The sequence below is a fragment of the Bemisia tabaci genome, chromosome 3 (assembly GCF_918797505.1).
Source record: "Bemisia tabaci chromosome 3, PGI_BMITA_v3".
NCBI lineage: Eukaryota > Metazoa > Arthropoda > Insecta > Hemiptera > Aleyrodidae > Bemisia > Bemisia tabaci.
In genome coordinates, this window is record NC_092795.1 from 49451819 (window position 1) to 49467084 (window position 15266).

Sequence of the window (15266 nt, forward strand, 5' to 3'; positions counted from 1 at the left end):
TGCCTCCTCAGTACACATTAATACTCCCTCTGTGCTTTTCCTATATTTCTATGCTAAGGAAGCACACTGTATGAGTCTTCGACTGCTGTCAAATTTTCAACGACGAAACTTTTATTTTACAGAGATATGAATATTTTCCCTTGAAATTTCCAGGAGCGCTGGACTAAACTCTGGAGGAAACGCTCCGAATGTTTCAAGGAGAAATAATCCAAAAATCTCCAGAAAATGCGTAGTTTATAAAAATGAAGTTGACAACATCGGAGCGTTCATACGGCGTTTTGCCTGAGCACGACAGTAAGGGGTTATAATCCTTTGAGGAAGCCCCGAGCTAGACGCGCTGTCGAGCTGTCCACCCTCGCCCCGTGCCCCCCTCCGCCCCCCTCGTCACCTGGATGATCGGGTTGGAACACCGCGCCTGGAGGTGAGGCGGAAATGAGACTGACCAGGCCGGATGTGGATGCGACTCCACGGAGCGAGGCGTCGGCGTCGCACTTGTTCCAGCTAAGTGGCCATGGCCCCGACTCCAGCCCCCCCACCCCCACCCCACCCAGGGGGCCCTTTGTCTCGTTACGGCCACGGCCACGCACTCCGGCCATGGCCATAACCACCAAAATCTCAGCCGACACCCTTCCGTTCGGGGCCCTCTTTCACGGTTTGGGAACTCTCATGCCCAGCGGGTCGATTGTCGAATCGTTATCGAATGACCTTGATCGATACATAGCATTGTCAAGATAGGGAGTTTATCGATCGAGTTCGTTCGATAACGATTCGAAAATCGACCAGCAGAGCGTGAATTAAGTCTCGTTTTATTTTTTGAAGGGGCATCGTTGTCGAAAGGTGGAGGAGCTTTTAACTTCCCCTGCCTTCTCTGTATTTCCAATCAGCTGTTTTAATGTGAAAACATGCTCAATTTTTACAATTTTTTAAGGTTTTGTCAATATTTTCTTTTCTTATTTTCCTCTTTTCTTGTAAATTCCTCTCCTTTCGAGCTCAGTAATTGTTCGTCCAACAACTTTTACCCTCTCTCTAAAATTCGGAAATTAGGTAAACACCAATGTGACTATAACCATTTGCATTAAACATTCTATCAGAGGACTACTGTCAACAGTGCATCATTGCGCCCTCATTCTGACTATTTCGCCTTCAAAACTGGAGCAGGCAATGTGGGCGGCTCAGGAGCAGGAATAGTTGCTTGCAGTAATGTGGCCAGGCTCATCCATTTTAAAATGAAGACACGATGATGATGTGTGATATCTTGAGGTTTGAAGAGGTGCCTCTGAATGACCACAACATAAATATACTTTTAGTGAGTTTTCTTTAGGCTTGAAGAATAGTATAAAAAATATATGTTACTTTGAAAAATATAACTTTGTATACATTACTAGGAATATTTTCTGGTTAAGAATATGGTACCGACGAATAATGTTTTATTTGACGGTGCGATAACCTCTTTGTTTTATAAAGACACTAGATATACTTTGAATTAAAAAAGCAAACGAACTTTATTAATTGAAATCATGTGAAGTAAGTTTTAGTTTTTGAACCCTTGGTTTTTTACTCGTTTTACAACGTTTTACTGTTTTTAAACTTGTTTTTAGTCTGTGGTTGTAGGTCACAATTTCTTCAATTTTCACTGACCATCTTATGAAAAACTTTGAAGATGAGAAATAGACAAAGAAAAAAGTTTGTTCTATCGGTAACATTAATGTTTATAATTCCTTTCCGCATTTTCTTCTTCCGTTGAGATACCCTGGTTTACTTATTGAATTAAGTTATTTGTCTGCAACTTAACGTTGAACTAAAGCATACTAAAGACTCAACTTATTGAGAGGGAGGGAAAAAACAGAAGCTGATTATTTTTTAAACAACTTTGTTTTTATTAAACCATCTACATTGAAAATCAGAATATTTACAAATTTTAACTAAGTCAACATACATGAGAATAAATTATTACATATAAGTAGACAAAAGTGAAATTACTGTACAGACTAAGTTACATATTAACTTAAGTTAGTATGAAAAGCATTGTCAGTCTTTGGATTATTAGCTGTCTTCGAATGTGTGCATTACTATATTACAGTGGAGTGGCTCGCATAAACTGCTCACCACACACGGGTTACACAATCGTCCCTTAACTACATATACAGAATAAAGACATTTAATAATTTTAAAAGGAGAAAAACGTCTATAAAAAAAATTACCTACTATATTTTTACAAAATTAAAATGCGTTTCAACAACACAATGATTAGGTGATATCTAGCCCAAACGCATTCCTCAATGCACTTGCCGGCGCTGAGTACGTCGAAGCACTACTTACATACATCTAAAAAATATTAAAAGAAAAAAATATAAATAAAAATAAAAAAGCATAACGATAATAAATAAAATTTAATTATACTAGAAATATATCATTTACGAAGATATGTGTCGAATGGACATCTATGTTTCGAACTATCTTAATACGCTACAGTCAAACTGATCAGTTCAGATTTAAAGTATATGATTACCTTCTAAAGGACCGTAGTCATAGACTTGAGGAGAAAAATTCATCGCATTATCGGTAAATTTTTTGAGTTACATAAAGTCACATTCAAATGAAAAAGCATTTTAATATGAAGGAGTCTCATATGAATAAAATAAAAAATGAACCAGCAAAATTGTTTATTGATTCATTAAAAAAAATCCTAAAGAGCCTTGAGAAAATTTTTGGAAGATTTTTTGGGGATATGGTGATGAAGATTTGGTTACGATCTAACTTGTTTGGTTTCCTTTGCCGAATTGACGAAGGGGGCATCGGTGAAAGCAATCAATCGATATCACTTGATGAAATCACTTTGCCTTGACCCTCCGTCTGGGCACCAGACGGTTCCCATGTTCGCGTCGGCTTACGGCCAGACTTCCTCCGAAAACAAACCTGCAATTGCAAATTTGCAAAGCGATAAATTAAACCGCAGAATCACGGCTCTAAATGACGGAAAACCGAAAGAGCATCGCGATGTGAGGTGTACTAATGAGCATCACCAATTAAACGGGTACAGAGTTAGAGGAATCCCTATCTGCGCGCTGTTCTTTTTATTGATGCGGCCTGGGGAGGCCGATTTTATAGTGCAAATTTTTACGAGTTTCGGCCGATCTGGGAATAAAAAGGGATTCAAGAGGTGTCGCTCAGTGGGAAGAATCGCGCTCATCTGCGGTTTTTCTTACGATCAAGAGAACCAAAATGCGTGCAAATAATTAAAATTTTCGGGTCAAATTAAAAGTTCATACGTCAATTAAAATGTAAATTTTAAGTTTGGTTCATAAATAGTGTTTTTTTTTTTAAACGCAATTTTTACCAGATTAAATTTGTAAAAATTCATAGAATTTATCTAGTTTGTAGCCTATTTCATGTTACTAGATACCCAGTTCGATTCTGGAAATGTTTACTTAAGGTTAAAAAAGTTTGCATGACTTTCATTCGTTGCTTTATTTACTATTTTTTTTTCATTTGAGTGTGTGTCGCACGATATGGTTTAAAAATTTCCAAAGTAACACCTAATCGTAAACATAGCGTTTCGCCGATCAGCAAAATACAGCAAGAAAACATTTAACGTTCGGAATAACTTTTGAAAGAAATTAGTAGGGAGCATAATGTGTCCTCCTAGTGTCTTTGGCTCCATTGGTTCAACGATTTTAATTTAATCATCTCAATTTAAACACAATGCTATTTTTATTTTTTAAAAAAGGTATTCGGTGGAGTACTCACTTTGTCCATCAAATTCATGAAACTGAACCACCGCACGCGTATTGCGTCCGGATCATAAACACCCGGACTTGAAGTTTTAGGCTGCGGCATTTCGAGATTTTTTTTCTTTTTTAATTCGAGACGTTCGAAAAATCGCACTGCTTCGTGACCAGACTCTAATGCACGGGGTTCGCGTCTAATTGCATCTCGGAGGACCAATAAAACTCGGCGCGAGATCGTTTATGACCCTTCTTTTCCTCTTCACTGCTGGGGGTAATTAATGCTCCCAAAGGCAAGGCGTTTGCTAAGGCCCCGTTTGATTCTTCGATGGATTGTTGTCAAATCACTAGATCCGATATTGAAAGTGCTGCAAAATGAGAATGTTTCAGACAAAAAGTGACGGGAAACGGATATTGTTTTTCCAGATCCAATGTTTTTATCAGTCGGAGAGACTGACAATACTGACATGCTTTCTTCTTTCGTCGGGTTTACAGAGCAATTAAAAAAAAAAAGTTTTATTATTAATTTACTCTACTTGAATAACCAGACCTATTATTGACCCACGATTTAGAGAGAACTAGTAATATTTACTGGCGAAAAGCATAACACGATGGGAAATAGAATCAATGTAGTTCTTGAAAGCGTGACTCACAAGATACCCTTACAGATGCCATTGTGGCAACTGAGAAATTACTGCCATTGTGAATACATGACGTTTAATTACTGCTCTCCTAACAAGGAGAGTGCAGTATTCTAATGCTCAGATGAGGAAAATATATATTGCTGTTCAACTTGACCCTTTTCGACCGTCTGGCGCGTGAATGAAGAGGTTCTTAAAAGTATATTAAATTAATCTAACGTAATGAATTTGCGTGGAAATTTTTAGTTAGGTGATTTCAGATACCGAAAGGTGAACAGATACTTCATGGAAAATGTAGCGGTGCTTTAAAAACTCGAGGGAGGTTATGAAAAATTGATAGAATGCATTTTCTAATTACTATTCTTTGATCTACTGTGTGCTCTTGGACGTGCAACCTCACGACAACTCATCTGCACGACAGATCGTACCTTTACTAAAAGAATCTTGGTATACTATTGGTGAGAAACATTCCATCTCCTCATATTTATGTCGGTAATGCGATGAACTTAAAAATTCTGAAAGATAAACGAACGAAACATTTTTCAGAAATGCCTACGCTTGTAACGACAGTGTTTGCGATATTATCAAAGAAATTTTGTCGAGTCACTCAATTCAGTTGCTTCATTTGAAGTTATGAGGTCCAAAGTCAAGGTTCACAATAAGCTTTGATTTGTCACTGTTGACACGATAAAGATGATATATATTGCGTTGCATTACACATTCTTCCTTAAAAATAAACCTAAATTATCAATAGCACTATTACATGTTTCACAGCCTTGTCTTTGTCTGTACAAACCATTGAGAAACTTTTAGAAAGGAAAATTAATAAATAAAATTAAAAAATCGAAAAAAAGGTAGAAACAATCTCCATGCAATGCCCAATTTCTGATACAATGATGTAAGATACTGCTGGCGTTCATTGCATTACTGCTAGAATTTGGAATTCCCAATAGTGTGGTCTTAACTAAGTATGGCCCAGGGTTATTTACCCATGCATCAGTAGGATATACAAGTGCCTGAGTAAGCAACTGGTTTAAAATAGAAGTTGAAAATATGGACAAAAACTGTTAAAATGGGAAACAAGTATCTAATATGGAGAAATTAGGTTGAGGACATTTTCTGCAGTGTAATCAACAACTAGGTTCATCGCGCATTGAAACCGAGATTGCGATAAAATTTTCCTAATGTATGTGCATTGCATTTGACGGTTAAAAATCGTCCGTCACATGGTGACTTCGTGCCACTGATCAATCGTACAAGCATAAAATAATAGCATGCAAGATTGGGTGCATCCCGAATGCAAGCGAATCTCAGCGCATCGGATTGCAAGCGCGTAATCGCTCAATTTCAATAAAATCCAGTCATTAATTATTCTGAAATAAACTGATGAGAGAGGCAAGTCGATAAGCCGTGCGTTACGTGAGTGCCAATTAATTAATTAAAAGAAGAGGAGCATACAAATAGAGTCGAGGGTTATCGCTTGAAGCCTGAGTCTTGCACTGCAAAATTATTCTTGCACTCGCGCCGGGCAACTAGCTGGAAGATAACTATAATTAAGATGAGGGAGGTTGGGTAGATCCAAGGTTTGCGTCTGAATCTGTTGTGAGAGTCGCGATTTTTAGGTCGCCGGGATGTGTAGACGGTATGATCATTAAACACACTAAATTGCTCTAAATATACGATTACCTCTCCATAGTGGAACACAAAGCTTAAGTGTACCTTAAGTACCTTAAGTTAGTGTCGTGATTCCTTTCTTCTTAAGTAAACTAAAATAAATTCACGGATGATTATTTTTGCATCGTTACTCAATCGAAAAAACCTAGACATCAAAAAACTCTGTCCGAATGAAAAAAGTACGGAGAATGCAGAAATTTGGAGACTTGACGAACAGTTTTCATCAAGTGAGGATTTCTAGAAGTGGAGATTGCTTCATACAACTTCTAATCTGATTTTTTAAAACTATGTTTCAGATCAAGCTCCAAACTATTAAAAATGAATAAATAAATAAATAAAAGATAAAAAGAGAGGGAAAACATACTGATGAGATATCTCGCACGTTAAAATTAAATTTCCATCTCTCTTACAGAAAATCTTACGCGATTACTCTTCGAGTATGCGGTACAAAAAAATCACAGTTCTACTAGAACAAATAAGTAAATAATTAATCAGTGAGATAAATTAATGAATAGAGAATATGTCTAAATAAATACTAAATTTCAAGCAGTCGTTCAAGATAAAATGAGAGGATATTGACATACCTTATAGGGCTATTATTGAAAAAGAAAATACATTCTCAGCAAGTTTTGCTGTGCGATATGATAACAATGGACTTTAAATTATGTACGCTATTCTTCATTTTTCTATGCTTTTTGAAAGTTTGATGAGATCAAAACTCGAATTTTCATAACAGACTTCGCTCTAGGACTATAGAATAACCTACGAATAGAATGTAAAGCCCAGAATCTGTTTTTGATATCACGGAAATAATATTTGGTTCAATAGAACGCACCGGCTTTTGTTTGTTCAAGGGACTGAACTTTTCGGTAGTTGTGATAGAAAGTCCGTTCAAAAACGATGGAAAGTTAAGTCACGTCAATAAACTAAAGCCGATTCGAACTTAGGTAATTATTCCCCCAAAAATTTCGCCCTTAACAATTTTCTTACTCCCCTAACGAGAATATTCTGGGCACAAATTTTCCCTAGAACACGCATTGTAAATAATTTCGCCGAATGGCTCGATTTACCACAAAATGCTTCTTTTTCAATAAATCCGCTGTATCTTCTTTTATTTTAGAATATTTACAATACTTTTTTCACTAGATTTTCAATTAACTATATAAACTACTAAAAATACGAAAAGGAACTTAACGCTTTACTCTTACGTGAGTGCATATCTACAGAGCATATCTAAATATTTTCCCTCATGAGGTCGTCTCTCGGTAATATCCTTACTAACTTCTCCAAAAGAAAATGCATACAGGGTGATCCAAAAGTTCCTCACCACTAGCTTCAAGTATAATTCCTGTAACTTTTAGACAAATTGAGATGGAGGCTTGGCATTTTCTGAGTGCTCCTAGGTCAAAAAAACGATCTTTGAGGCAGCTTAAAATTTTGAAGGGTCCACCTTGAAAAGGAGCAAGAACATTTGAAATTATAGAAGTGGTACGGGACTTTTGGATCACTCTGTAGAAAGTACAACATGAAAGGTGACGAGTAAGTCTCCTTTATGAACGTAAGCGCTCTCTTTCTACATATTCAGATGGAATGAAATGAAGTTGTTACCGATTACGAACCAAAATCAGGGAAATGAATGATACCCACCTTTTTAATTCATGCCACCGTACCGCCTAAGATTGAGAAATAATTTAAAAAAATAAATTAATAAAATAAATAATAGAGAATCGATAACGTGCGAAACGTTTCGTATTTCTCCTGGACTACAATTCACAAAAGAGACGTAGCTTCGAAAAAGGGGACTTCTATGAGAGCTCATGGTCGTTGCTGGATATTTGATGGCATAGTGTTGCTTAAAAGATATTCGGTGCTATGATGCTGCGAGCCAATTTGATCAAAGTTTTTTCATTGAAAAAATGCCGAAGATGCGACGATAATTTAAATTCATAAATAAATTATTAACAAATGTGCAAATTCATAAATTTGAATATGCATTTTTGGAAAATGTACGTTTTCAAAAACGAAAATTGATCCATTCAATTTGAAAAAAAAAATCAATTTTTCATACAATTTTAAAAGCCTGTGACACGAATGAATCATGATGAGAATGAATGGAAGTCCCCTTTTCCGGTACTTTTAAAAAGAGAAGTCTATAAACACTCATATTGCACAAACGAAGCCTCTACTCATTGAAGATAAACAACGTGCAAATTTTGATTAGAATACGCTGTGCATGTGCAATTTTTAACCAGAAACAAAACCGAGTGTTGTGCTTTTCTATCTACAAAATTTGAGTGCACCTAATACAACAAAACACGCACAATTAATCTATTAATGGACTCGAATAAAATAGAAATCTAGAATATACATAAATTTGTGGGGTTTTGACTAGCTAAGTGGATGAAGTCACCTTTGAGATAAAATTTGTCAACTTTGTAACAAGGCTACTTTTTTAAGTAGATAGAAATAAATATTTCACAATAATGATATTTAGTCTGATATAACATAGATCGGTATGGTCTTCTAGGCACCACCATATCCGATGAAATTCAATTAGGATATATAATTCTTGAAAAACATACCCATAAGTCTATAGTTAAAAAAGCTATTAAAAATAGCGACAGAAAATACATTTGAAAAAAAATCCATCCGGAAACTAAAACTTGACGAAAGTATGTAATTTATTGCTTCAGCATTTCTATAACATCATTCTTTGTTCTTTTCTTAAAAATTCAGACTCTGGATGAGCAATAAATAAATCGATTCCGCGCGAATTTTCCTGGTAAACGTATTGCGGTATTGTGTTATATAAGTCGGACTGGAAAAACTTCGTTATGAAACGAGTCATACGATAAAGTGAGGCACCTTATTTCAGCGTTCAAATACTTGCATTTTTACAATATATTTTCATTAAAAGTCTCTTAGGGCATCCAAAAGACTCTGCGGACTAGAGCGAATTTAAGTCAAAAATTTCCATCAAAGTATCAGCAAAAACTTGATGGAGACAATTATTAAGTTTTCGAGAGGTTTTTTTTAAAAATCCTTGCATGTATTTCCTAGGGGCTCCACCTTCTGTGAGATCCTTCATCACCTTTTAAAGGACAAGAAGGAAATCAGAAAAGTAAGGCACCAAAGATCAAAACCTAAAATATTTACTTTTTCTCCAAGAAATGAGGTTATGTTGGATTATTGCTTCCCATGTTTAGGCTTTTCAGAATTATATAGTCTTGTAGAATCAAATCAGTAAAATCCTTTTCTTTCGAGGAATTCAATCCGAACTCCTTAGGCCTGATTTTTGAAATTTCAAAACAAAACTATGGAGGAATGGTGTCATTTGGTTACTCTGCTTTGTCTATTAACCTCTTTCTCGTGCCTATGACAGGGTGGAATCAACGAGAAGCTAAAGTCACCTCTTGGGTTTCCGTTACTTCGTCGTCAAATCCGCCACGACAAAAAATACGACTGACGAAGCTGACCAATCACAAAACTCCATTTCTTCCATTGTCTCCTCTTGTCTAATCAACAGACACTAGATTTTAAAAATTTGGCTGCTGACATGGTCCTGGGTAGAGAAAAACAGTTTTTCGAAGATTTCAAACAATCATTTCAGCAGCCAGAATATTGAAACTACGTTACATGACAAGACTACACGCAGCTCTATCTTAAACAAGCAATATATCGCATTTTGAGGTCTTCGGGCTTCAGTGGCGAGGCGTGAATGATCGATTATCGATATTTTCCCTTTTGAGCTGTGATAAAGAATCGATTTTTAGGGTGTTCGCTGCGAACACCCTAATAATCGATCCTTTCCCACAGGTTTAAATGGTAACTCAATCGATATATCGCAAAGCACGCCACGCCACTGTCGGGCTTCTTTAAACTTTCAATACTCGGCCCGAGCTGGAGATAGGGGCAGTGTCGGTTTGGCTCGAACATCCTTGGGGGTGCGGATACGATTTCGGGGTCCGCTTTCTCGTGTTTAACCCCAGTAACTTACCAAAAGTACTCCTTCATGCGGGGTTTCCAAGTTTTGGGGGTCCCCTGAGCCAAATTTCTGGGATGCTATGACACCCTAGCACCCCTGGCCAGACCGCCCTGAGGTTTTGATCTTAAGTGCCTCAAGTGAGGGCAGTTTCCTTATCACCAAAGATGTAAACTTGGTCTGGCTTAGGTCTTACTCTACCGCATGGGGCCGGAATCTTCGGCATGGCTGTCGTTCTCTGAGCCAAATTTCTGGGATGCACGACACCCTAGCACCTCTGGCCAGACCGCCCCTGAAGTTTTGATCTTAAGTGCCTCAAGTGAGGGCAGTTTCCTGATCACCAAAGATGTAAACTTGGTCTAGCTTAAGTCTTACTCTACCGCATGGGGCCGGAATCGTCGGCGCGGCTGTCGTTCTCTTGCGGTCTCTGGGTCTCCTGCCCGGGTCGTCCTGGGCGAGGGTCATGGAGGCGTGGGCGTCGAGGAAGACGTCGCTGTGGTTGCTGTCCTGGTCGGGGGCCTCCGGCTGCTCCCGGGCGAGGAAGTACTCGTCCTGGTCCTCGCCGAAGTTCTCGAAGCGGGACTCGCCCTTGCGGACCCACTCCCAGCGCCCGGGCAGCGGCTCCTCCTTCTCGAAGTCGAAGTTCCACCGGTCGCGGGCCGCCTCCTGCTCCAGCTTGATCTGCTCCAGGAGGCTGTTGGTGATGTTCTCGCCCTCGCCGGCCCCCGGCTCCGAGCCCCGCCCGCGCCCCCCGGAGCCGCCGGTCCCGGCCACCGGCTCCTCGTCCTGGAACAACCGGCGCCGAACGCCCTCCGCCATCTCACACACCTGCAACACAGAAAACCCACCACTTTAGCTTCCTAGAAATGTTAAGACATGATACTGGAGACATTATGACGAAAAAACTCATTTGGTATGGCCATGTTCAGAAGATAGCAAGATAAAATTGCAAAACAAGGTCCTTGATTGGGTTCCTCCTACACGGAGAAAAAAACCTCCGGCGTGGGACCCGAAGTTTAGGTCATATGGATCTCTGAAATTTTCTGATTGAGCATCTGAACACTTTAGGTCCATCTGCTGAGGTTTGGATCACACATCGGAAACTTCAGTTCTTAAATCTGAAGTACTTCGGTTTTCACATCCGAAAAACTTCGATTCTCACATCCGAAAAACTTCGATTCTCACATCCGAAAAACTTCGATTCTCACATCCGAAAAACTTCGATTCTCACATCCGAAAAACTTCGATTCTCACATCCGAAAAACTTCGAGTCTCACATCCGAAAAACTTCGGTTCTCACATCTGAAGTACTTCAGATGTGAAAACCGAAGTTTTACAGCTCGACCTTAAGTGTTCAGATGCTCAATCTGAAAACTTCAGAGATCCATGTGACCTAAACTTTGGGTCCCACCCACGAGGTTTTTTTCTCCGTGGAGGAAGCGCAGAGGGCACCCAAGGAGAGGTTGGAGAGATGGGATTGAAACAAAAACGCTGAGACGCTCAATGCCCGAAGGGTTGTGGTTCGACAGGGGACAGTGGAGGTTAGGTGTCGATAAGCGCCAAGGAGTGCTATAAAGCGACTTACTTGCATGTATGTATTAGAGTCATATTAACTGCTGTCGTGCTAAAAATATTGACACCGTATGAAAATTTGTATGTTACCAAATTCTCCCTGATAAACATGTATTTTAGGAAAGGGTTTGCATACTTTTCCTTGAAAATATCAGATATTTTGGATAAGTTGCGAACAAAATTGGAAGAGAAATATTCACTTTCTCTACAGTTTCGTATTTTATCAAAGGAAATTTGGCAACGCCTGAAAGATCATACGACTTTTTTTCAGCACGGCAGACGGGTCCTCTAGACAAGATAAAAATGTTAGCACTGGGCAACATGTTTTCTGATCGCAGCACTTGATTGACCAGTAATATCTGGGACCCATCGTTAAATCTAAAGTAGGGGGCATTCATAAAAACTCAAAATGAAAACTGATTTCATGTGTGAGACCACCACTCTTCAGTTTCTACTTTCAAAATAATAATGTTCTGCGATGACTTACAAAAATTGTTGGACAGCTTAATATGAGTCACTCAAGGTTCAGGACAGACTTTCAAGTATGCCGGCACGTCCTGCTACTTGAGTTTTTGCTCCCTGACGATTATGAACCCAGAAGAGGACGACAATTAAGTGATATTAAAGGAGGCATAAAAATTAGTTAAGCTGTTTACTATTCTTCGAGCGCAAAAAACAATGAGCCAGGCGCTGGCCGCGCATAATGCAAAGCCTCTGACAAGAGGTTGCCAAACTGGCTGCTGTCGAGACATTACATTCCTATGATAAACACATCAAATTCCGAAATGCGGGAGTATTTTTGCCAGTTGAGAAAATTAATTACACAATAGTATATTTCCTTCGGGAAATACACCAAAAACTTTCAACGTCTCCTCACTGAAGAGCCATATTATCGCGTCTTTATGTTAAGCCTCTCTGCGGTAGGCTGCGTTTTTACCCAATTTTTGTTTTGCTCTTTGATTAGAATCTGCTTATTATCACCAACATTTTTGAAATTTCGGGTGCACTCGTTTTTGTTCAGAGATTTTCGCCGTTATTTGGAGTCCTGCCATTTTTCGGACTATCACGAATTCTCGGTATATCGATAATTCTTCCGTTTTGCGGTCACTCACCATGGGCGGGTCCAAAGGGGGGGCGAAGGGGGCGTACTCTCCGCTCGCCCGAAAAAAAGGAAGAAGAAAAAGGGAGGACAGACAGAAAGAAAGAAGGAATGAAGGAAAGAAGAGGAAGGGATGCTTATACTTGGCAACTATTCATGTCAAAATTGACCCAAACTCCGTACAAGATGCTTTAAAATGTTTTAAATTTTCTAAGGGAAGCTCCCAAACTTACTTCACCTCCCCCTTCCCCCCCCCCCACGATCGAAGGATCTGGATTCGTCTGTGTCACTCAGAAGTGCTTACAAATAAAAACGGTTGCTTTACTCCTCTTGAGTGATCAGGATTTACACGTTTCTTACTTTTCTCTCTCCTCCCCTCGCCCTCCCCGTAAGAAATAAAAAATCTGATTATTCACTTTCGGATGATCCGACAACCTTTCATCGGACGCTAACAGGTCATTCGGCAGACTAGACCTGTTCGAATTGAATGTTGAACCCAGGCTTCCAACGACAGAGGAACTAGGAATACGAGGTCGAGAAGTCAGGGAGTAATTATGCGGGTGATTATCATAATTTCATAATAAAATCAGTGACCAGGTACGAGTGCTTGCCTGGCTCCGAGTCGACTAATTACTCTGCCTCCCCCGCAATACCCGTTGCCACTTGAGACCGTAAATTCTGGGATATTGAAACGAAAATAAAATTCCAGGAAAGGTATACATCGGGTCTTCACCGAGTTGCTTAAAACATGGAGAGGGAGCTCGAAATGCGATGTGAGACAAATTCAAATGATGGCTCCTGCTGTTGGGTTCACGGAGAAATTCTCTAGATACCTACCATTGTGAAACTGAATCAGTTGATTAATAGATGAAATAATCCTGATTAACCATGATTTCTTTTTTTCCTAAGTGCGGTCTTAAAATACTTGTCAAGATCGGGCATTTTGTTAAATGCCGAGGCAAAAATTCAAATTTGGAAGACCATCAAGTTTTACACGTTTTTTTAATACGATTTCTGAATTTTGAATTTGTCCGTACTTTTAGAGGAAAAATTGATTGAAATACCTAGTTTCTTCAATTTACTATTCACAATTTACGCAATACTTTCTCCGCTAAACTTCTGCAAAACCTTTTTTTTTATTTTTTGTTTTAAAAAAATACAAGGATTTTGGTATAAACGTTCTTTCAGAGGTAAAAACGATTTAAAAACAATCATGGAATGAACGAATGTTTCCCAGCGAATTTTCCTTTGCATACTTGAAAAATGTCTTATGAAAAAAGTCAAGAAATCCATCGGCGTTAGCCTTTGAAAAACTACCAGATTTGACTACAGTTTTCGACGTATGCACACACATTGATTAGTAAGAGACGTACTTGGAAATATCCTACCTTTGGTATTCGGGAGGGAAAACTGAAAAGAGCCATGCACAAATTCGCCCGTTTTTGGGCCCTCGAAAATGGGGTCGGTGTGAGGTTTTTTTTCATCTATAGGGTGACCCTTTACACATAATAAAATTTCAGATTGAGTATACGCACCGTTTTTGAGATATGGGGGGGCAAAGTCCCCGATTTTTACTCATATTTGCAGGTATTTTATAGTCGAACTTCGGCTGCTACAAGGTACCGGATGTAGATATTGAAGCGCGGTTTGCGGTGATTTGTCAAGCTATTTCTGGATTATTTTTTCACATCTTTTACAAACCCGCAAATGGTTTTTCGGGGGGGGGGGGGGGGGAGCTTTATTCATATTATCATGACCGTTCGTATACGTCTTACTGGCATTAATTGCTTCGTTCTCGACTCCTCTCCACGCCGTAATCATGATGGTATTTTCTGTTAGGAATCTTTCTTCTTCTTTATATTTGACCAATTCTAATGTTGTCTCCCCCTTTTTCCCTTTTTAAACCCCCCCCCCCCCAATTCTAAACACTCCCTCTCAAGTGTATATTCCTGTGCGGCAGATATGAAGGTGTTATTTGTGGGGAATTATTTTTCTGTCTTTATGGTTCATAAACTTTGACCCCACCTATTTCCTCCTTCCCCCCTTTACCCCTGTTTCACCCCCCCCCCCCAATTTCCACCGTACCTTACTCGAAGTTGTCTGCTCCCTCCGCAGCAGAAATGAGGATGTTTCCAGCGAAGAATTTTTTACTTTTTTAAACTCAATACAAGGGAGACACCCCCCACCCTTTTTTCTCTTTCCCATCCCCCCTCACTAGTTCATATTTCCTACCTTATTCCCTCTTTCCACTGCCCCCCCCTCTTTTCTCTTTTTTACATGCTTGAATACTTTTTTTTGTGAGAGTATAATAGTTATCGGATAGTGTAATAGTTACCGGAAACATCCTCATTTCTGCTGCAGAGGGAGCAGACAACTTCGAGTAAGGTACGGTGGAAATGGGGGGGGGGGTGAAACAGGGGTAAAGGGGGGAAGGAGGAAATAGGTGGGGTCAAAGTTTATCAACCATAAAGACAGAAAATAATTCCCCACAAATAACACCTTCATATCTGCCGCACAGGAATATACACTTGAGAGGGAGTGTTTAGAATTGGGGGGGGGGGGGTTTAAAAAGG

The 15266-nt window shown here is 39.3% G+C and overlaps 1 protein-coding gene across 1 annotated transcript; it reads right to left on the minus strand.

Moving 5' to 3' along the window:
* Window positions 1-1853: 1853 nt before the first annotated feature.
* On the minus strand, window positions 1854-14104 carry LOC109030597 (uncharacterized). Its single transcript, XM_019041647.2, has 2 exons — window positions 14082-14104; window positions 1854-10850 (listed from the first exon to the last, which is right to left on the minus strand). Exon 2 carries the CDS (start codon window positions 10839-10841, stop codon window positions 10338-10340), a length of 504 nt encoding a protein of 167 aa, XP_018897192.2. The 5' UTR covers window positions 10842-10850; window positions 14082-14104; the 3' UTR covers window positions 1854-10337.
* Window positions 14105-15266: the final 1162 nt, after the last annotated feature.